The 23165-nt window shown below is 40.7% G+C and overlaps 3 protein-coding genes across 9 annotated transcripts in view; 1 reads left to right on the top strand and 2 right to left on the bottom strand.

Moving 5' to 3' along the window:
- atf6 (activating transcription factor 6) overlaps positions 1 to 8447 on the top strand; it is a 28880-nt gene extending 20433 nt beyond the window's left edge. The window contains exons 15-16 of the mRNA XM_003440029.5: positions 1214 to 1298; positions 6626 to 8447. Of these exons, the coding sequence (XP_003440077.1) occupies positions 1214 to 1298; positions 6626 to 6822 (282 nt within the window). The 3' untranslated portion in view covers positions 6823 to 8447. The remainder of the gene's footprint in view (positions 1 to 1213; positions 1299 to 6625) is intronic.
- olfml2ba (olfactomedin-like 2Ba) lies at positions 8158 to 17905 on the bottom strand. 3 transcript variants are annotated; one of them, XM_003440028.5, is made up of 9 exons: positions 17328 to 17905; positions 16945 to 17208; positions 16569 to 16676; positions 15576 to 15734; positions 14316 to 14477; positions 13021 to 13231; positions 11784 to 12779; positions 11271 to 11447; positions 8158 to 11173 (listed from the first exon to the last, which is right to left on the bottom strand). In XM_003440028.5, exons 1-9 carry the CDS (start codon positions 17493 to 17495, stop codon positions 10557 to 10559), a joined length of 2862 nt encoding a protein of 953 aa, XP_003440076.1. In that variant the 5' UTR covers positions 17496 to 17905; the 3' UTR covers positions 8158 to 10556. The 3 variants fall into 3 exon arrangements, with proteins under 3 accessions (XP_003440076.1, XP_019207104.1, XP_019207105.1); XM_019351559.2 differs by having other exon boundaries at positions 13021 to 13234; XM_019351560.2 differs by having other exon boundaries at positions 13021 to 13234; positions 16945 to 17137; positions 17328 to 17468.
- Positions 17906 to 18375: 470 nt separating this feature from the next.
- LOC100692512 (torsin-1A-interacting protein 2) lies at positions 18376 to 23115 on the bottom strand. 5 transcript variants are annotated; one of them, XM_025903429.1, is made up of 9 exons: positions 22980 to 23115; positions 22286 to 22361; positions 21733 to 21864; positions 20529 to 20609; positions 20263 to 20361; positions 20127 to 20174; positions 19870 to 20028; positions 19423 to 19554; positions 18376 to 19342 (listed from the first exon to the last, which is right to left on the bottom strand). In XM_025903429.1, the coding sequence occupies exons 2-9, from the start codon at positions 22317 to 22319 to the stop codon at positions 18549 to 18551; spliced, it is 1479 nt and encodes a 492-aa protein (XP_025759214.1). In that variant the 5' UTR covers positions 22320 to 22361; positions 22980 to 23115; the 3' UTR covers positions 18376 to 18548. The 5 variants fall into 5 exon arrangements, with proteins under 5 accessions (XP_025759214.1, XP_013122602.1, XP_025759212.1 ...); XM_013267148.3 differs by having other exon boundaries at positions 18376 to 19327; positions 20472 to 20609; XM_025903427.1 differs by having other exon boundaries at positions 20472 to 20609.
- Positions 23116 to 23165: the final 50 nt, after the last annotated feature.

The raw sequence follows: 23165 nt of genomic DNA on the forward strand, positions 1-23165 counted from the left end.
GGCCGTGCAGATGTGTTAGCACCTGTGTCTTAATTTAAGTAGTAAATGAGGTAAGACGATGGAAAACACAACTCTCAGCAAGCTAAAGAAAGAATCGTCCTGGCGTGTCTTACTCTGCCGTCATTTTGTGGCCCTGTGTCACTTATGATGCTGTTTTGGCGCCTGTGGCTTTATGTAAGTGTGCACTGGGGCAACGTGATGGAAACACTGCCAGCTTTCAGCCATTGCTATGGCAGCATCAGCTGTCATGTGGACTTGTCAAGCCCCTGATGAGGAGCAGTAATGTGGCTGGTGTTTTCTGTTTTTCCTTCCACTCTCCAATCACAGACACGTCGTCATTTTTAACACATAATTTCACCTTTGGTGGCTCACAGCTTACATTTAGTTCCCATGAGCATAGATCACAACATACACTTAACCGAAACAAAATTCTTTATGAATTTTTGCACCATTTTGAAACTACGTTACAGAAACTACGAAGCACACTCTCGTATTCACTGTTATGAAAAAGAAACTCTCATTGCCCTGTCCTGTTTGTTTTTTGTAATCCATCTCCTGGACCGATATTCCTGTCTGCCGCCACCTTAGCAACCTTAATTTTTCATGTCACTCATGCAGAGTTTTGTAACCTGTTTACATTTGGTCTCTGGGTGGCTGGTAAGCCACCAGAACCTCACAGTTACCTGCTGAGGTTCCCTGTTGTTAAAACGTTACACCAGTCACATAATATTGTCTTTAACAGGCGTCGATGTAGCTGTTTAGGTTTTCTCAGCCTCTGAGGGTTCACAAATATTTTCTTGCCTCACAAACTGGGAAAAGAATAAGAACCATCTTTTGTCATCCTGTTTCATTCTTAGACTCTGTTATGTCTTAATCTCCTCATTTTCTTTGTTTTTGTTATCATTATTATTAATTAATTTATTTGTGTATTTGCTTTGCTAGTTTTACTCATCTGTTAAAAACTGCTTCATGCTCTGATAAATAATACAAAGTAACTTGTAACATCTTCCAGCTTCCACCTATTATCTTGCCTGTGATGACAGAAGCCTCGTTAATCTGCTGAAGCTGGTTGTGTGTATTCTTTAAGAAAAGGCTCTAAACTTATTGTGACAGGACTTGCATCTTTATCATCAAACACATACAAGCCAAATGTTTTGTTTGCTTTGAGTTTGTTGCGTTCTCCAGTTTCCAACCTTCTCTTCTTTGTTCTCAGGATCATCTCCTACTTCCTGCCACCAGCCACAATAAAGGAAGTCCACCCAAGATGTCTGTCGTGTTGCCAGCCATGAACATAAATGGTAAGAGGTGCAGCACAGACACAACAGTTTGGAAGTGCAGCGCGATGTAACAGATAAAAGGCAGACCGGGTTCACATTCTCAATCACGTTTGCCCACGAGAATGCATTACTTGTGACCTAAGACGTTTACAGAAAACTCTGGGGATAAAAATGTGCCCGATTAAGTTTTTCTTTTTAACAGGGGCTAGAAATTCTATTAGAACAAGAGTGTGTTTTCATTTTTTGGGTTTTACTTCTGTGGTTTTGTGTGTTTAAGGTTTTAGTTTAGAAGCAAATTAAACAACAGGCAGCAGTTAAGCAAAGAAATAAGTGAAGAACCTTTTTTCTTGCCTGGAGTGGATCACTTGACTATTAAACCTACTTGAAAGTCTAAGCACTTTGCTCAGAGTACACTGGTCAATTCATTCATTGTTACTGAGTCACATAATAACTTGTCATTTAATAATCAAATAACTTCAAGCAAATTTCAGGTCCGCTTCAGATTGTAGAGCAGAGACACAGCTCATCTAACTCAGTTTACTCTTGAAAACGCTCTTGCGGTCCACAGCTGTGGACAAAGTGGGTGGCAGTCAGAGCGTGCTTGGTTGCATTCTGGGGGCTGCTTTCCACCAATCCGTTTGGGTTGTAGTCGCTCATTTTTTTTCACCACTTGCCTTCAAAAACAAACACTCGATCAGCAGAAAGCGTAGACTTGAACTTGTGCGTATATTCTCATATTATTGACAAATTGGTGTATGCGTGTTTTTGATATCCATGACCTCATCGAGACTTTCCTTCACGGCTGTCAGATCTGCAGGATTATCAGTGCATTCTATCAAAGTCAGGTCATTAGATGCTTCAGTAACAGGTGGCCTGATTTTTACAAAGCACCTGTAAAAGTGAGCTGAAAGAGAACACACTCAAGAGGGGCTGTGTTTATGTCTGATGTAAGCAAATAGGAATACACCACACTGTTGTCATTCTTATTTGAGAACGTTTTTGTTTTTCTGTTAACTTCATACTTGGGAGTGGAGAAGCATCCAGTTTGATTAATGTTTCAGCTATCCCTGGGAGGAGTGAGTCGGTGAAATATGAGCCGCTCACTCAGCAGAAGAGACGAGGCCATTTAGATTTTTTTTTTCTGTGAGATGGGTGTTAGGTGAAGATAGATGGAGGTAAACATTGTTCTTGGTTGGTCTTGTCAGGGAGGAATGTTAAGGTCCATGCCAGTCAAACGAAACCATTGAAATAAGCAGTGAATACTGAAATCCAAGATGTCCTTGTCAGCTAATTGTTGAAATGGCCAAACAAAGGTGGCGTTTATAAAGAAACGTCAGGTCTGGAAAGATTCTCGATTGCTCAACAAAGGTCTCAAATTTGCATGATCTGTCATGGACGCTTGAATTGAGTTACAAATTCAAAACACCGGGTTAATGCCTGTCTGTTCGTGTCTTTGTGTGTAATAAGTTGGCTCGATGATGTGGTAGTTCCTAGGGAGAGGGCTAACACCCGTTTTATGTTCAGAAATAACACAACTGCTCCTGCCTTGTGACTGAAAATTGAGGACTAATCAAAAACCAAGACAGGGAAGGCTGACAAAGCAAAGGATGCAGTAATTCTCCTGAAGCACAATCCCCACACGGTCCTCTTTCCTTTTAGATATGGAGCTCCATGTGCTGCACAGATAGCAGCCTTCAAGTAGCATTTTAGATTTATGCTGTCCTTGTTTGGACCTTTGAAGTGTTTAAGTGCAAATGTATGTATATTTAGTTGGGTGAGACCCTGAGAGAAGGAGAAACACTGTCCTCTTACTGGAGAGTAATTGTGCTGTACTGGAAGATAATTCCTTCCAGCTCCCTGTTGCTGCTCTGCTTTAAGAATGCTTTCTTTCTCTAGTCACTAAATAGTTTTCATCTGGAGGAGATGGATAGGCTTGGCTAATCTGGAGTGATCATTTAGTCTGTCTTGGTCAATAACTGAACATTAAAGATGGAGTTTTTGATCTAACGTCCACATTTCATAGGATTCTGTAGAGTTACTTAACCTAGACATATTTGATTTTCTCTAAAAATGTATCAGCCACAGCAGTGGCTCCTTATGAGGGCTGTGGGGTGTGTTTATTCAGTAATCCTCTGAGTTTGAAAGTAGCTCCATCAATTGGAAGTGATGTGTTTGAAAGAGGGGAATTTTTCAGGGCTGACATCACTTACAGGTGGATGGACGTATGAGACGCACTGCAGTCTATTTTTACTTCTGTGAGATTATACATGTGCACTGTAGCCAACAGGCTGCCTTTCACTGGGGGTTCAATGTACAGCTCTATACTGCTGATTGACTTGAGGGTCAGATTTTCCTACTTGCCTAATCTAAACAGCAGTGCTCAGAAATGGAGAGCACTCTCACCAAACCAAATGTTTAACTCAAGCCACTCCAGAAAAATAAGACTCCAGTGACTATAGTGATTATGTGCCTTTAGAAATGAGTTGTTTGGTCCATCATTGACCGCTGCGGTTCAGATAAATCTTAACCACTTGTTGGTTGAATTCAGTAAGGCTTCAGTCATAGAGACCAGTCAGTGATCCCTCTGGAAACCTCTGCTTGCTAAGGTATTCCCCAACTTGAAAACTCAAAATATTCTGATGCAAACTGGAAATGGAGAACATTTCCCTTCAAAATAAAGGTTTTGCTGTCCCATGGCAGCCAACACATTTTGAAAGGTGCAGCTTTTTTACTTTGAAGGCAGACAGTCTCTGTATCCAGAACGGTTGGCAGAAATGGCATTTTCTATGGAAATGACCGCAGCAACCTGCTGGTGAGTTAAAAAGGAGGATTTCGCTGCAGCACCATTTACCTCTTAGTGACTGATTTCACACTAAAGACTACCAGCAACCACTCACAAACCAGTTGCAGAATATAAACGTTTCCCTAGTGATCAACAAAGGCCGAGGGCTCACAGACTGCAGGGGCTTTAGCAATTGATTTCCCAACTACTGCTAGCAACTTCTCACCAGCCAGTTGGGGAGTACACTTGTTTTTTCCCTCACAACTGGCAGTTACTAAGTCAAACCTAAGCGTATTATTCTTTATTTCTAATGGTGAGCATTACTTTTTTTTGCTTCTAATTGAGTCTTACATTCTACTGTAGAATGATAGCTTGTAGTTTAGTAAGTTAAAGGCGAGCATACTGGAAAAGTTCATTAAAACTGGACTGATGGTTTGTGTGCATGTGGCCCTCCATTTATTTTCATTGTCCTAAATCACATTATTTAGTTTGGGAGCATACTTGCTGATGAATAATGCTTCCTTTTGATGTAAACAAAATAAAAGGCCTTCCTTCATGAACATATCCTTAGAGTTTGTTCCAATCTGGCAGCCAACATCCTCCTGAGATGCACTCTCAGGTTTCCTCAGATGCACCGCTGCCAGACATCAGGCCTTTATCAGCGTAGACCAGCTCGCTGTGACGCTGAAGGTTTCTGAAACAGATCCAGATGGTACCAGTATAAGGAGGAAATGAGACCACGCAGAGCAGGATGGCAGATCTGGCAGCCTCTTCAAAGATTTGCTATTTGAAAGCTGTGTGTTTGTGTGTTTCCTCTTTCACTGTTCAGGCCTCACAAGCTGTTAGTTAAAAAGAAGTTACACAGTTTGGCATTCTGGTGAAAGACTGATGTAAACAGAGTCGAGTATTACATGCAAGTCCTCAATTTGGATAATGATTTAGGCAGTAGCCCAGAAATTACAGGGTCATTACTGTACACTTAAAAAGTAGGTGTATGAGTGCAGTCATTTCATTAAGGAATAACAAAGTGCGACTGAAATAGTGAGTATTTGTATTTACAGGAGCACTAATTGACAAATAGAACTAAAATGGTAAACACAGCATGTTAGTAGGCTGTTTTTAGCATTTAGCTCAAGTAACCGCTTGGCTGAACAAAAACAGTATTTATTCATCTAATGTCTGCTAACATAAGCTGAACTCTGCAAGCAAGTGGTCACATAAGACCAAGTGTAGCAGCAAAAGCTGCGTTCCTTGGCGTGGGTGAATTTTATTGCTTTTGAACGTAAAAGGCGAAAAATGTGTGAACTCACTGTGATAAGTCCAGCCTCTGAGAGGCACAGGACCTTGAACTGATCGAGCCGCAATATACGTGATTAATTTTTCCAGTCTCCTTCAGACCTAAATTGAGATGGTCATAAAGCGACAAATCCAGATGCAGAGAATGACTTCCAGAGATGTCTGCTGAAACACTGAAGCTCTGGAAAAGCTCTGGTTTCAGTGCAGGTGCAAAATCAGAGGTTTATCAGCAGATGAAGTCATGCTCAGAATTACCGGTACTAGCTGTCTAATGATATGAACATCAGTGGAATCTTCCATCTTGAGAAAGAGCTATTTTATAGCCTATGTACAATCAGATGAACTCCCAATGCCTCCAAATGTATGTCCTGACAAAAGATTAGGAAGCTGATGGCTTGCACAGGTATCTGGAAAAACGACCAAAGCTTTTTAAAAGATCTTTGCAGGCTGTTTGGATTGTGTGTGATCCATATGGGGAATTTTATCTCAACCCCCCACACAAAAGAAGCCACAAGTTATTTGAGTTATTTGTTAATGTGAATATATAAGCGATCCTTCAACATGTTTTAATTCCCATTTCTTCCCATAAGAAGTTTATAAGAATGTCCACTTTAAAGGGTGTTTTTTCCCCCAGGCTGAGTGTAGACATCTTGCTGGATACCACAAACCATGAACCACTAGTATGAAGTCCAGTATCTTTTTCCAAGTTTTAATTTCCCAAAATAAAAGCAGATTGCTTATTTGTAGGTCAAGCTTTCAGATGACTCTGTGAAACATACAGTATTTAACGTTGTCTGTGCACTGTACACCATCTGCTTTCCCCGGGTTTCTTCAAACACAATAGCCTGACTCATCAGCGCCGAAAACTTTCTGACTTTTCAGCTTTGCCAAACTTTCTTTTCGTCTCTCAGCCCAGCAAGAAGCATCCTGACTCATCATCTGCAATCACTCTTTCTTTCTCCCACCCTCTCGCCAGACTTTTCTTCTTTCCTCCTTTTCCAGTTCGCATGTCCTGCTCTTAGTTAGAGATGTTTTGTTTATCTCCACGATGGAGAAATCCAGCGTGTGACTCACCTCTGGACTCCATCTGTGTAGCCTAGCCTCCACCCAAACTCCCTGCAGTTATCCCCCCTACCTAATGTCAACTGTCTCAAACAATACTCAGTACACTTCCACCCGCTCCACTCGAGCAAACACAAAAATGAAGGTACCCTAACTTTGTTTGTAGATTGTGAGCTCACAGCCTTCTTCTCCCTTTCTTGCCTTACAGACAGCATTATAAGGGACAAAGACTTTGAGGTGATGATGCAGATTGACTGTGAAGTAACAGACACCAGGATCCTCCACATCAGATCTTCCAGTATCCCGCCTCTGTTCCGGGTGAACCGCAGTGACACGTTTTACCAGAACTCCCCAGCAGAGAACAAGTCTGCGCCTCCTGTCGGTGTGCTAATGGGGTCTGCGTAAGATCATCAGCGACTCCTGCATTCTTTACACCCCTCATTAAAACTCATAAAGGCAAGCACAAGATAACACCTCAGTTAATAATTTTTCTCATTTTTATTTGTATGAATGTGCTCTGCAGAAAACTAGTCATTGGAGGTTACAAAGGAGGCTCAATTTGTCCTCACCGTTCAGCCCCTTTCTGGCTGATTTCTGGAGCTGGACTGTAATGGGGTCCAAGCAGCAGCAGACTAGCTCTTTGTGTGGCAACGCTGACTTACCCGTGTAACCCCAGATGCTTTATGTAAGGGTAATTGTTTAGCGGCAGGGGGCAGAGCGTTGAACCTTGAGTTACCCCATCATAACACAAATACTTTTTCCCCTTACAGCTTACTTTCAGTCGGCTCTTTTTTTTCTGCACAAGCTCCAAAGCTGTGTGTGTGTGTGTGTGTGTGTGTGTGTGTGTGTGTGTGTGTGTGTGTGTGTGTGTGTGTGTGTGTGTGTGTGTGTGTGTGTGTGTGTGTGTGTGTGTGTGTGTGTGTGTGCTTAAAAAACATTAAATACATTTTAAAAATGCATTTTTATTTAAAATGACCTATGTTTGTATGTATCTGATTGCTACAAAATGGAGTGCTATAATAATTTCTTTCTGTCTCTGAATAAAGCAAATCTTATCAGTGATGTAGTCAGACATGACAGATGTGTTATCTGCAGCAACAGAGGCACAAACTCAGGAAGTTAAGTGATCTTTGAACGCTATCTGGCTAATTGCTCTGTTATCTGCTGGTTTCTATTGCTGTTGATGAAGATTTTCACCAGTTAATTTTTTCGGGTCTTCACTGTGTTTCTATATTCATGGAAAGGTTTGGATACTGTACATATTTATTGCTGTTATTTTGTAACAGCAAACATCTGTGGTTTAATCCAATTCCCTCATTTTTTTTCCTTTGAAAAATTCAGAAGTCAAGTTGTTTTTTTTCTTTAGCTTTAGTTCATTTTTATTTTGGTGATTTTTTTTTAAATGCTTTTTTGTTATTCCTGTTGCCTCCGAAAAACATGTTTTATATATGAAATAATAAATGGCAGATAGAAAATCTATTTATGCATAAAAACTAGCTTCTATTCAGTTCACTGTGTGGACATCTTCAAATTTTATCCCAGGGCATAAAAAAAGCTTCATCATATCTTATAAAAGCTCGTTTTTGCCACTGAAATAAAAACATTCAACAAGTTTCAGTTTTCTATATCAAAATTTCAACTTACTAACTTGAACTTATGAGACGATAAATCCCAATTGATATAATGGCAAAAAATGCCTTTTTCAGTTGCATAAACACTTAATAGTTACAGTAAAAGGCCTGATGTTTAACCACTGGTTTCAAAAAACAAACTGTGAGTACTTCTCCGTCCACACAGCTCCTGCTTTTATTTACTGCATTTGAGAACAGTTGCATTTTTGTGTTTAATTATGATGGTCTATGATTTGTTTTGCTAATTTGAGGGTAAAATTTGCACAATTAATGCAGAACATTGGATGTACTGTTCTGGCTTTTAATTTCTTATATTTGTTTTTTTGTTAAGCTATGAATAGAGACAGATCTTATATAATAAATCACATAAAATAAATAGATAAAAATATGTGATCAGAATTAGTAACCCGTTTCCTGTTCCTGTACATAGCGATAAAGCGAAGTCCTCTCTGTATCTCTAAAAGTGAATTTCTTTTCGTTGCAGGATTGTGCTGTGCTGTTTTTTCTTTCTTTACCAACACAGGCCTTCTCTTTGTGTGTAAATTCCTTTCTGCTTACAGAAATACATTTGGGTCACCACAGTGTTTTCGCTGCATCCCTGCTGTATATGGGGGCAAAGAAAAAGTACAATAAAAAAAACTTGTTTTATTTTTTTTTTATGTATGTGCAGAAACCAAAATAAACACTGGATTTTCTGTAGCCGTGTGTTCGTATCTGTTGAGCTGTTGGGGGAAACCCTAAACAGAATACATTTGTTTTTTTCCTCAGGTAGAAAAGCCGTTCCAGGGTATTTTCTCCCACAATAACTTTACAACCAGTAACAGTGGTTTAAATTACAGGTTTGAACAGTCATTCATTTTATGTCTGTATTTATGTTCTTTTCTTTTTAGTCCTTTCCTGCCTGGTTTCCTTCTATCCTCACAGCATTTGAGTTTAATTAATACGTGCAAGCTATGATTAGAGCCAATTAGGTATTATCCGTGTTTAGCCAGACAATGAAGACATTTTCTGTTAGCATCTCAAAACTTTATTGCAGTCTCCTCAAAGCAGTCTGATATGGAGGGAGTAAGCACTTTCATGTGAGGAAGGATGTGTGGCAAATAAGGCTGAAAGTTCAAAAAGGATACAAAACTGTGTATGAATTCTGTTTCTTTGAACAGAGCTGTTGATCAGAAACATTTCGACATTATTCAGCTACTCTTTTGTAGCATTCCAATGTTCATTCACCGGCCACTTTGTTAGGTACACCTGTTCAACTGCTTATTAATGCAGCCCATCAAACTGCAGCAGCTGAGTGCATTTAGGCATGGGGAAACGGCCCTATCCATCTGGTGAAACTAGACATTACAATGGGGGAAAGGTGATTTAGGAGACTTTGCAGAACTTGGCGTGGTTGTTGTTGTCAGGTCGGCTGGTCTGTATATTTTTGCTGAACTACTGGGGTTTTCCCACGTAGCCATATGTAGGCTTTATAGAGAATGCTCCAAAAAAAAAGAGAAAATATCCTGTTTGCAGCAGTTCTAAATGCCTTGGCGATACCAGAGATCAGAGGACTGTATGAGCTGTTGCAAGGCATCAGTAACTCAAACAAACACTCATTAAAACCGAGCTATGCAGAAGAGCATGTCTGATTGCACATGTTGTACCTTGAAGCAGATGGACTACGACAACAGAAGACCATACTGGGTGCTATCAGCAAAGACCAAGAAATTGAGGCTACAGTCTCCACAGACTAATCAATATTGCACTATAGAAGATTGAAAAGAACATTTCTTAGTCTGAGCCTCCATTTCTGCTGGAACTTTCAGATGATTGGGTCAAAATTTGGTGTAAACAACATGAAAGAGCCATCCATGCTTGTGGGAGTTTCTTGGCACACTCTCCTTAAAGTACCAAAAGGCTCTATTCCAATTTTGTGCCCCTGAGTATTATTACTCACCATATCCATCTCTTTATGACGACAGTGTACCCATCCTTTGGTGGCTGCTTCCTGTCACAAAGTTCAGATGAACTCAAAGTCATTTCTTAAACATGACAATGAGTTCCCTGTTACTTCACTGTTTACTAGTTAACTTGAAATGGCATCAACAGCCACCAGATCGCAACCCACCTTTGAGATGTGGTTGAATGGGAGATTGCCGTCATGGAGGTACAGCCAATAAATGTGCAGCAACTGTGTGTAGCTATCCTGTCAATATGGACCAAAATCTGAGGAATGTTTCCAGCATCTTCTTGAGTCTGTGCCATGAAGAATTAAGGCAGCAGTGTATACCTAATAAAGTGGCTGATGAGAGTATAGAACTCAACTTGATGTGTGGACTGAGGAGTAAGTCTTATTAACTTATTTTAAGTAGAAATACAAAAAAAAAATCTTAATAAGAACAATTTTGAACACAATATATTGAATTTTATACATTTGGCCCCTCCGTTCTCTCCATACATAAAGCCATGTGGACTGATCTACAATCCATAAACCACAGTATTAATAATTACACTTAAAACAGATCTTTACTGAGCATCAACATAGGCAAACTTTATGTTGTATGTGACTTGGTGTCCATTGTCCCATGCGTACAAAACACCCTCCTTAGGATTGTAGTCAATCTGGGTGGTGTAGGTGTAGTTGTTGATGAAGGGCATTCTGGGAATCATTTGAGTGTTTGTGTGTGTGTCGAAGGCATATTCCAGGTTGGCGTCTCTTTGGTTATAGCTGTCAACAGCATACAGGACGCCACACACAACGAAGCAGTTCCCGAAGTGGTTTCGCTTGAGCCCCGTTCTCCAAGTGGTCTCCCTTTGCATGGTGAGGTCTGAGGGGTCCAGTCGACTTAGGACAACCACTTCCTGTAAGAAGCCCTCATCATCCAGCGCCGGGTAGATGATCCACAGGCCGCTCTCGTCCACGGCAAAATCGATGTCCGAGTGGCTACGCCAATCCCAAGGCGACGATGAGTCTTCATACAGGGCATCGTGCAACATGGTCCAGGCAGCCACGTAACGCTGTCGTAGGTCAAACTTGATGATGTCACGGGAGAAGGCGCGATTGTAATAGAAGGCCCCGCCATAGACCACATGGCCTGTGCCAATCCAGTTGTAAGGAAGCTTGTAAGAGTTACTGAAACGGCCTTGAAAAGATACGTAGAAGATGAGATTTATTACATAATCTTATCAAAAAATGTCAAATTAAAGCTAGTTCTAACTCCAAAAAGCTCACATTCTTACCTTGCTTGAAAACTTCCAGGTTGCGGAATTCCAGAAGGTTGTTTCCATAATAGAAGTTTGTCACATAAATTTTGCCATTATCAGATTTTGGATCCTTCATCCATGCTCCCTCATTTCTGCCGTAGGTGTTGTGAGTGACTGGCTCGGAGATTGTTGCCAAAGTGTCCTTGCACTCCTCTGTAAAGAAGACAGAGAGCTCTGAGTAAAGTTTTAAAGGCACTTTAACATCATCCAGACCTACGTCAAAGGGTCTGAAAACAATTAAAGGCTTTTGTTTTAACCAGCTTGAATCACGGAAAGGGGAGGGGTAACACAGAGAAGAGAGCCCTGTCTTGTAAAGTTCGGTCATTCACAAACAAATATCAGTTTCTGTTTCTCTAAATGAAAATGTGCGTGACAAACATAAAGGTAAGTCCGTACTTTTGAAGTGGCACATGCTGACAATAATTTCTGGCTATACACTGGCTCTGGCTGCAGGTGGCCACAGATGGCACAAAGTTCTTTATCATTTACCAGGTTTCTTTGGCCTGGATTCCTCATGCCTCTGCATCGGTTCGTCTAGTTCCATGTGTCCTTCCTCTTCCCAGCTGATTTTGTATCTCTGTTTGACCTGAGCAGCCTGTTTGGTAGTGGTAGTGGTGGTAGTAGTGCTGGTGGTGGTGGTTGAAGACGAGGTAGTTAATGCTGCAGGAAGCAAAGCTGTTGGTGTCTGTGGCAAATCTGAGCCTGAAACGTCGGTGGATGTTGTTTCTTCTGGTTGTTTTGTAGTAGCAGCCTGTGTGGAGGTAGCAGTTGTGGAAGCTGTTGTGGGATGTACTGGTGCTGTGGTCGGGCCAGCGTGGGTTGTGAGGGTCATAGTAGACTCCAGGCTGGTAGTTAAAGGCTTTGTTGTTGGATTTAGTTCAACAGAACCTGGATTAGCTGAAGTACTGCCAGCTATGGTTTGCAATTGGTGGTTTAGCTCCAGACCAGAGGGTTCCTTCACACTGGTGGGTGTATTTGTTGTTGTGAATGTTTGTACATTTTCCTCCGTCGTTGTATTTTCAGAGGCTTGGACTGAGGTTTTGTTCTTTTTCTGTTGAGTAATACTTAACGAAATGTCTGCTGCTTCAGTCAGCGAAGGGACTGGCCTGTTGGTGATTCCAGCAGTGACTGTTTGAGTAGTCTGAGGCGCGATGTTCGTGGTCCTTTGTTTGTTTTCTGCGATGGGTGGTCCAAAGCTGATGCTTCTCACCGTGGATGTGTCACTCTGTGCAACTGAAGACACATCCACTGATGTGGTTCCCATGGCACTGATAAAGCTTTGATGAGTTTTTAAGATGGGCTCAGTTTCTTTTGTGTTTTTTGATTGGCTGGTCTTCTTAGGCGTGTGCAAAGGACCTGTTGTTTTTGGTCGAAACAATCTCAGTCCTTCTCTGGTCCAGGGCCGAGGAGATCTGGGCTGAAGCAGATTCTCTTCGATAAAGAGGTTATCTGGGCCGTCACCGCTCAAACCATGATACTCAAAAACTAAAAGAAAGGGAGGAAAAAGATTTGAGCACCACAAGAAAATGTTAGAAGCACAGTTGAAATACAATCAAATTTCTGCTGTTTGTTAGCTGAGAGCCAGCAAAGCTTCTGTGACCATCTCTCACTGCTACGACACATCCTGAACTGAACAAATTAATATAATTATACATCCCAAATAAACACTTTTCTATAGTCTTCGTTGCTTTAATGCCACTTAAGGTAACAGACAGATTAGACTCACAGTTCTCTCCAGGCTCCCCATCATCTGCCACCATCGGATCAGGCTCAGATTTATAAAAAGTCATTCCTCTGATAATCATTCCAGATGATCCAGCCTTTGACACCTGAGAAGCCTCCTTATCAGCGCTACTTTTGAGGGTCACCTGAGGTCCGACCTCAATGATCTGACCAGAGCCGTCTGTGCGTAAGAAGGGTTTCCCGTCATACTTTTCCTGTTAGACAACAAGGAACACACAACTTCTAAGGAAATAATTCACTCCGTATTAAGACGAGATCAATTACGACCCTTTGGCTATAAACTGTACAAACAGCTGTCAAGAATTTGGATGGGTGTAACAAAGATATTAGTGAAATCTTGAATCATAACATGTTATTCAAAAAGTATGTTATTTTTTCATTTTTCACTACCATCAAAAGAAAATTTGGAGTTGTGTAAATAATGAGTCAGAGTGTGGCAAAGAAACTGTGTTCAGATCTAGTGAGAAGAATAGCACGGAAGAGCTGAAACTCCAACAAGTTGCAATGATCCCAAATTATCTCTAAGTGCAGAGGAAAGTTTTAATCAAAAACCTAATCTAAAACGTTTGCCTTGTTTTACTGTCACTTTAATAACCTTGTTGGATGTTTCCTGTAAATTTTCTAGTGAATCAATTGTGTTTAGAGTCCAAGACCATGCAATCCTCCTGGATGGGCTCTCAAGTTTATACTGAAGCTGTCAGGGCCCAGCGGTATGCTCTGTGGTCTGAGGTCTGCTATTGTCCTGCCAACCCTTTCAATTACATCAATAACTTTCTTTTACACATTTCTGGGCCTTAATCATGGAGACAATGATTTTTATGAAGGACTTTGTGGAAAGAACACGTAATTGTTCCTTTTGCTTTGGAGGAATGTTAGCAGGCTAAACAGAAACATCTGACTGTGATCACTTCTTTGATACGTGTTTCCTTCAGTCAAAGCATTGCATTCAATATGAAATATCAGTGGAGCAAATCAAAAGTGACTCCTGATACAATGTTATCTCAGTATATTACCTATGATGGCATGATATACTGCAATTCTGCAGTACTTGATGCAATACTTACTGAACAATGTAGGTATACTAATTTTTAGTAAAAAACATTTACAGTTGAAAAGGATTTTACTGTAGCTGTATTTTAAATAGTTAATAAGCAAACAGTTATTTCACTAAATACAGGGAAATAATTACCTGTAGAACCCGGTAGTTGTTTAGTTACTAATATGTTATTACAGCGTCTCCGTAGGTTAAGCCTGTGATATCAGTATTGTCACACTTACCTCTGGGTCTTGATTTGCTGCTGCCCTGCTGACCTCACCAACTGCCTTCCCATCCTTATACTGATGGGGAAGAGGAGTAGGTCGGCTTTCAGTCACACTTGCTTGAACAGAAGTACTCTCCCAAAACTTCACCTCATCCACAGATGGATTCAGAGACACCAACTGCATGCAAACATGGTGAAAAGTAAATGGACTGGTTCTTATATAGCACTTTGCTACTCTACCTGAGTATTCAAAGCACTCTATACGCCTTGCTTCATTCATTTTTCTCTACATTTAAGTATTTTCTAACATTTACACATCTTCAGCCTCCAGTGGATGCATCATACCCAAAGACATGATGGTGATTAAACCACTAACCTCTAAAGCTGTATATGAAACAGAGGAAGGAAAACTTAGGGGGTCAAAGACCTCAGATCATCAATAGGACTTTCATTGCAGAGACTGAAACTGGAAGTCATGACAATAAACAATCATGAAACCACCGCAGCTCAATAGAATTCAGTCATCATTCATTTGAGTAGTTTTACTGCTGTGATGTGTCAAAATCTTTGTCCTTATTTATGAAAAGGACAAGTGCTAAAACAGTTTAGCAATCAGTGTGATTAGCATCTTTGCTCACTATTTATGGCATTACCACACATCTCTACAAGTGACCTATTCATTTGCTATAAACGGAAATAATTGCTCTGAATATAACATTAGATATGCCTGAGTATAAGCCATCAGGTGAGTAAGCTGTTTGGGGCTGTATCTCGAGAGGTAGAGCAGGTCATCTAATTGAAAGGTTGGTGGTTTGATCCCTGGCTGCTCCAGTCTGCATGCCAAAGTATTCTTGAACAAGATACTGTACCCCAAGTTTCTCTTCGATGGGTTCATTAAAGTATGAATATTAGACAGACAAAAGCGCTTGTGTGAATGAAGCACATCGTATAAAATGCTCAAGTGGAGTAAAAAGTGCTAGTTAGAGATGAATGTACTTCATGTAGGCATAATTTGTTGTGTAATTTAATGACAAAAACTAAAAACTTTCTTGGTTTGTGAAATGAATAGGGAATAGTTAGTTACTGTATTTTGCTTTCCCTTTGATAATATTCACATTTTACACCAACTGTTACCAAGCAGAGACAGAGTTTGCTATGGTGCTAAAGACAGGCAAATAATTATCTGTGGAACCCAGTAGTTATGTAGTTACTATGTTATTACAGCGTCTCAATAGGTTAAGGCTGTGATATATCCATGTTAAGATGTTACACTTACCTCTGGGTCTTGATATGCTGCTGCTCTGCTAACCTCTCCAACTATCTTTCCATCCTGAAGCTGATGGGGAAGCGGAGTCGGGCTTTCAGTTAAACCTGTTTGACTAGTAGGACCTTCCCTGGTCTTCACCTCATCCAAAGACGGATTGAGAGACACCGCCTAAATGCAAACATGGATACATCAAGCTACTAACATAAATGTTATATTTTTGTTAATGATCAGCAATCATAACACTAGCAGAGGGAGAAAAATTATTTGGTTAATATATTAATATGAATTAAATCAGGAAACCAGTCAAAGTTTTAAAGCAGCAAACAATGACACACATAAAAAACCATCTTGTAGCCAGTTGTAGACCACATTTCAACTCTGTGGTTCAACTTTGGTAGGTGCAGGCTCCTATCTTTAGTTTTTGGCTAACAGACTGACAGCACACTCTGACAGGTGTTTTCAGTTATGAGAGTTATACTCTCGTCTGCATAAGCATGCAACCCTCTGGTTCATTTTGCTGCACCTGTTCGAGGGGAAAAACTTGATGGTTTATGTTGCTATTGGCTCATTCCAGTATATGGAGTTTAGCGAGTTCAGCAAACTCCCAACTGCTTCACTCGAACTCCATATGAGAAGAACATAAACATAAACATTCAGGTAATGTATTAAATGTGCTGCTTTTAGGTAATTTGGAACTTTTATATGTTCGTGCTGTAATTACAGTTTTGCTCTTGTGTAAGTTTATAGACTAAAGCCCAACAAACACATACTGTATAAAAATGTCTGGTAATTTACTGACTAAGAAAAAGGATCCAAAGATCCAAAGAAAAGCTCTGGCAGATAAAGTTCCACATGTAACAGAAATTCCGAGCACTGCTTCCTGGTCAAGCTTCTTGTAAATCTGAAAACAGCACCTAAGGGAGTCTTTAACGGGACCTCCAGAAGCCACCACTACAAGCACACCTGTTAGTGAGAGTTTGCATGTGTTTCCTGTTGCGCTACCTTTTCGATGTGATCCACGCGATCAATGAGCTTGTTGGTAACGGAGTGCAGCTTCAGTAGATCCATGCCATAGAAGGATCCCTCCAGCAGCTCAAGTATGGTGGACAGCTAAAAAAAAAATGATCAAGTGAATTCCGTTAAAGTTAAAGAATTCAAATCATAGAATGCATGAAGGTACATCCCCAGTCCATTCAAACTCAGAGTCTGGTTGTGATAAAATATTGGATTATCCTTTTCGGAAATTGATAAATATCAGACATCCATGCCACCAGGGGTCCAGGTCCATCTACAAATCAACAGTCAGATATCTCTGGAGCATGAACACCTGTGGATACCGGAGGCTCTGGCATGATAAACGGTCAGGAGGAAACTTCACCTTCACATTTTCGTTCCCAGCTTCCCTAAGCTTTTTTAGCCTGTACTCTCCCTCGCAGGGGTTGACCGCTGATGGTGGGGCGATGCAGGCGCACTTGCACTCCGGTCCAGAAGTGATGGTCTCCACGGTGTAGAAGTCCTGCGCGGAGGCGCTCCCTTCTTCTATCCGTCGACAGGCGCTCCTGCTCAGGGGTCTGACAACACATTTACACCGACAGTCAGAGCCTTCCGAGAGGGCTTTCACTTTGTCATAATCACCCAGCAGCTATAAAGAGAAGAGGACGGATGTATTTTCCAACAGCAATCGGGAACTTTTCATTTTTTGCTCACAAAGTGTACAATGCAGGATATAAGGAAACAAATTAAGTCAGCTATTTATCCTACCTTGGAGAGAATGTTCTGTCGGCCTTCTATCTCCTCTTGCAGTCTGTCATTTTGCTCTGCACTGCTCTCAAGTTGGGACCTGGGATTTTCAGCCAGGGGCTTTGGCCCTCCAGATCCCCATGGAACAAACGCGCAGCTTATCACAATGACAAAGCCTAACTTATACATTATGTGAGGCTCGTAGATAAAAGAAATAACAAATAGCCCGTCACCAATAAATTCAGGTGCACGAAAAAGTCATAGCCCTACCTCTGATTTTAGAAATCAGAGAGTGCGTGAAAACATGACATCAAATATCCGGATTAGGCTTCATGGGTCATCTTTTTCAGAGTCACAATGAACGCAGACTGATGAGACTGAAGAAAGAGTGCACCCTGTGGGAGAGCAGCCGGCATCTGGTGCTGGAGCAACGCTGACAGGAGGCGGGCCTGATCAAACTGGCGAGGAGGAGTTGAACTGCTTCAAAAGACTTCAGAGACATGATGTGCAGCTTGTTAGTGTTAGTCATGATTAAAATGCAACCCCCAAACTCGGATTTTATTTCAGGTTCAATTTAATTTGCAGATCCAGATTAAAGAAGATGTAGTTTGACTTCATATGCAAACTTTATGCTGCTTTTCAAAATGCCACCAAACCTTTTCACAGACGCTGGAGACAAGTTTCAGATGTGGATTTGCTGCCCTCTGGTGGCAACAGTGTTCACTCCAGTCACAAACGACATTTAAAATTCTTCAGCGTTTATTTTTTACTTTAAGGCACATATAATTTATGTACTTATCTTCATCCTTTATCCCGTAGTGTAACGTGTACATCTACATATAGACAAAAAGGACTTTGTATGTTCAGTTAAGGCATGTCGGTGCCATGCAAGTTTCTGAATCACAGAAGACATTTGCAATAACAATCAAAAAGCCCATTGCCGTGATACCAAAAGAATAGTTGTTCCTTCTATCATGTGACTCCAAGTATTTATTAAAACGCAGAAATTACCTTCAAAATTTTAAATATAATGCAGAGACCAAATAAACTTGCAATTATCTGTTCATAATTACATCTGATCAGAGAAATTACTTTAAATCCCATACCATAAGGATTCTCATTCATTATGGAAGTCCACATCTGTATATTCAATATCCTTGAGGTCTACTGCCTCCCAAATGATCAATTGCCCAGCTTAGTTCCCAGATTAAAAGTTCAGACTAGAATGAATGCTTCTGCTCTCTAGCACCCTTCAAGTTCTATTCTCTCCTCTGCTGCCACGGGGAGGATAAGGTGAGAAATACGACTCCACAGTCCACCATATTTGTCCAGGTCCATCATGTCAAAAGACACTGGGTGGCCATGAGTGAGGAATTTCTTTTGAAGGTGGTCATCCACCATCTCCTCAACAGCACACAAGCTAATCTTAGCAGGAATCTCGTCTTCTTCCCCCAGCAGTACAGTGAAGATCAGAAAAGTGTTCTTGTATGCGGCATTCTCGTGGTCGCAATAGCGATAAAAAATTAGCGTGGAGCCCGGAGGTAGCTCTTCAAAGCGATGAATGACGGCTACAGGTTTGTCTCCTTCAAAAGCTCCCTGCAACTTCCTGTCAATGTCCAGTTTGACCTGGTCACTGTCCTGGCTGGCTTTGCTGGCTCCATCTATGTGGAGGACGGAGGCGTTCCGGGCAGAAGAGTAGGCGGAGGCCAGGTCCCGAGCTAAGCAGTTCAGCGTCTTCTCAGCTCTGAGGCCTGCAGTGAGAATCAGACTCACGGGCTCCGTGGGCTGTGTGGTCTGAAGGTGTCTCTTAAGGTGGATCCTGCCCCTATTCCAGAGCTCGGCACGCTGGTTAGGAAACCGAGTCTTTACTTTTTCCAGCTGCCTGAGGAAGACGTCTATCTGCCGTACATCATTCGTCTGAAGCGGAGATTCTGGCTGAAGAAAATGCTGCAGCACGATAGCAGCAATTGCCACTGCTATACCCACTGCTATAGCCACTCCTAGCCAGCATTTTCCACTTCCTACGGAGAAAAGGCCTGTGTTATTTAAGCATCTACTTCATAACAAAAAAAACTATTTAAAAAAAAAACCAAAAGAACAAATGTACTAAGATTACCGCCAGTAACTTGTGGATCTTCAGGTTGAGTAGCCTCTGGGGTGTTAGGACCGATGTTTTCAACATCATTACTGCGGACATCTAACTGCTGCTTGTCCTGTGTTGTGCTCTCAGGTTTGTCCCGTCTTTCTTCTGAAGCGGAAAAATTGTTCACGGGGAAAAAACAAGTTCAGACTAGAATGAAATAAAAACAGTTTAACTTTCACAACAGCCTAAGACTTTGGATCTCTAAACATTTATGATTCTTGTGTCCCATAGGATTAAGCAAGTGCTTCATCTTTAAATATGACTAAAAAACTTTTATTACAGCAGTAGTTTCCTTTTTAATCTTAGAACAACGAGGCTAAATGTATGTTTTAAACCAAATTAAATATACACTTTGTCTTTCAAATAAATCCATAATAATATCTGAATCAGCTGTTACAATACTCTGACAGTAACACTAACCTGATTTTGGCGCTATCGTGACTTGTTTCTCAGTTTTTGGTAACAACTGTTTGCCATCAGTTTGACTTTGATTGCTTTTCTTCTCCGTCCGTGTGCTGTCCTTAATGGGAGAATTTGTTTCTGCAACAGATCGCACCTCTGTTTCAGACGAATCCCTGTCTGCAATAAGCACATGACTCATTCATGTTAATTGCCCATGAAATCTGTCATATCTATTCAAGATCCCACACGTGGTCTCTTTAATATTCCTTCCTTACCTTGAATAGTGTCGCTACAGTCAGCACGTTGAGATGGTAAAGCTGTGACTGATTAAATAGGATCAAAGCAATTTTTGATCAGTAGAAACATTTGGTAACAAATTTTCTCTTGACTCTGAACGGTCAAACAATTTACCTGCTGTAACTTCCTGACAAGGAGCCTGATCACTGTCTAAGTTCTCCTCACAGGATCCGTCTTGATTTGTATTTGCTGACAGTTCTCCTTCATTGAACTCTGTAAAAAAGAAATCACAGTTTTGTTTGTGGGGTCACAGAAAGTTAGCTGACTGAAGCAAAAAGTTGAAAGAATTCTAATCAGTGATGTTTCAGAAAGGTCAGACTCACCGTCTCCAGATTGACAGTCTGTGTTGTCCATGGCTGAGATTTCTTCACTTTTCTCACCTTGGCATCCATCTATCTGATCATCTTGGTTTGGTGAAACAGTTGTTTCAGATGCTTCCTTTGTCTCGGTTTGACTTGTGCCTGATGAAATAAAAAATAGTTTAACTTCCACAGCAACCTAGGACTTCTGATCTCTACATTTTTAATATTATTGTGCCCCAAAAATCATCTTGGATCAGTTATCTGCAGCATCCTTAATGGAGATTTTTTTTAACAAATCCCAGGGCTACAGTAATTCACTTTTCAATCTTAGAACAATAATACTGATAATAACTCTTAGGTAAGAAATCTCATTTGCAACACTTTCAGAAAACTTGACCTCCAACCTTGACCTTAAGTTGAAGTCACTGAGATTCAAACTCATCCAAGGTTTTATTAGATGTACCTATGGTATGAATTCCAAAATCCTATGTCGCCTCATTCTCGACTTATCACATTCAAAAACTTGGGTGCTAGCCCCGCCCACCTGGCAGGGTGACGATGATACCCCATTAGCTTTTTATGGCTGAGGGATCAAAATCATCCTGATCATTGAAAATCTGTTCTAAGTCCAGCAGCAACAAAAAGAAAAGCTGCAATCTGTTGGGACACAGGAAGACAGAGTCCTGCTTTTTCCTCTTCTGTCTTCCACTTCTTCACCTTCCTCTGTTTTTTAAGAACACACTACACACCATGCTGAGTATGTCAAGTTTTATCTCAACAGTTCTTTGGGAATCACCTGTTTTAGTGCAAAATGCCCATCTTTAGCATTTTTTTAGAGCTCTGGGGGAAAAAATTATGTGTTTTTAGCAAAGTAACAAAGGTCCTAAAAATACAAATCAAAATCAGTTCTTTGTTGTCTGTTACAACAGCGGCTCATCCCTTGAAAATGAGTAAAAAAGCACCCAGTGTCCAAAGAAACGTTTTAAAAGTCTTTCAGAAAGCCCGCAGAACTCTGTCATTGCTATTTAACAATAAAGTCTGCCTCGTTGGAAGAAAAAAGAAAGGAGGAAAAGTGAGGGGTGGCTCAAGACTTATGTCTATAACAAGATTTGTAAAATGAATCTGGCCATTTTAGGAGCACAGCAGTAGCAAAACTTACAAATGACTAATAACTAAGACAAACAATGCTGATTGATGATGTTCCAAAGTGGGGTATATAATATAACTGATTGTTGAGTAATATCTGAATTATGTGCTGTAACACTTGGACAGAAACACTGACCTGTCTCTTCTGTTGCGGCTGATGTCGCTTTTTTTGGTGTCTTTGGTTTGCAGTCACCACCATCGTTAACAACAGCTTGGGCTGGTGAAACAGTTGATCCAGATGCTTCCTGTGTCTCGGGTTGACTTGTGCCTGATGAAATAAAAATAGTTTAACTTCCATAGCAACCTAGGACTTCCGATCTCTACATTTTTAATATTATTGTGCCCCCCAAATAATCTTGGATCAGGCATCTGCAGCATCCTTAATGGAGATTCCTTTTACCAAAGCCCAGGGCTACAGTAATTCCTTTTTTATACATTTGTTCTATACAGATCTTGGTTATAACTGATTTTTTTAGCATTCATTTATATTTCATCACGAGAAACAAATAACATTTTATTTCAGAAACATGCTATAACTGAAGTAAATGCCAAATATTAACGTACATGTGTTCAGTATTTCTTGGAATAGAGATAAACATTAGTTATGTCTGTACTGCTTTAATAATGCAGCGAGTCGACCACCAAACAGCAAACACTGCCTGAGCAACAAGGAAATATTAGAATTTTACCTGCTGGGTTCTGATTGGGGACTTCGTTTTCCATGTCTTTAGATAGGTGATCTTCCTTTTCTTCACTCAGGGTTCACTGGATGGTTCAAGCGTGTATAAAACCAGTTAACATTACATTTTTTTCTTTTTATGCGAAGCCACGAGTTACAGTTTGTCGTCACATGTTCAAAGGTCCAAACAAATACTGTAAATCTGCTTACGTGCATGTCAACAGAGCCAAGCTCAAAGGCAGTCTCACTAAAGTTAAAGAAGAACAAGAACAACCATTACGCTCCTCAACTTTTCAAACACTAAATAAAAAGGAAATATGAACATTGCAATTTGGAAGTATTAATTTGCGGCTGTGCTTTCGTGGATTTGCTAAATAATGCTTTGCTGCTAAATTGAAACTGAACTTGCTGCGAGGTGACAGTAAGCAAGCCGAAGAAAAGCTAGTATAAATTATTGCAAGAGAAATAACTACTCGCCGGTAACTAAGCTCTAATGACATGCACGAAACGTAAATTGTTGGTAACCATAATTAAGGGGAGCTAGCTATTTAAGTGACAAAAGATAACTAAGCTAGCCCAGCCAGGGAGATGCTAATTTAGCCAACAGTTACCAAAGCATTACTTGGGTGTTATTGTAAAAAAATGCCTTCGTGTAACTCAAAAGCCATAACGATACGTGGGCTTTTCTGATTACTGGTCCATACCTAATATGTCATGGATCATATCGCCGTAGATCATACGCTTCCTTAGCTTTCAGTTAGCATGTGTGGCATTCATAGCAGACAAAATTCAGAAGCGGAACGTTTATTAGTGCCTTTGTTTCTATCGAGATAACTAAACGTTGCACTATTTTCCGGACGGCAACGGTGTTCTGTCAAGAAATGTCCCCC

The sequence above is a fragment of the Oreochromis niloticus genome, linkage group LG23, assembly GCF_001858045.2.
Source record: "Oreochromis niloticus isolate F11D_XX linkage group LG23, O_niloticus_UMD_NMBU, whole genome shotgun sequence".
In the NCBI taxonomy this organism is placed as follows: Eukaryota; Metazoa; Chordata; class Actinopteri; order Cichliformes; family Cichlidae; genus Oreochromis; species Oreochromis niloticus.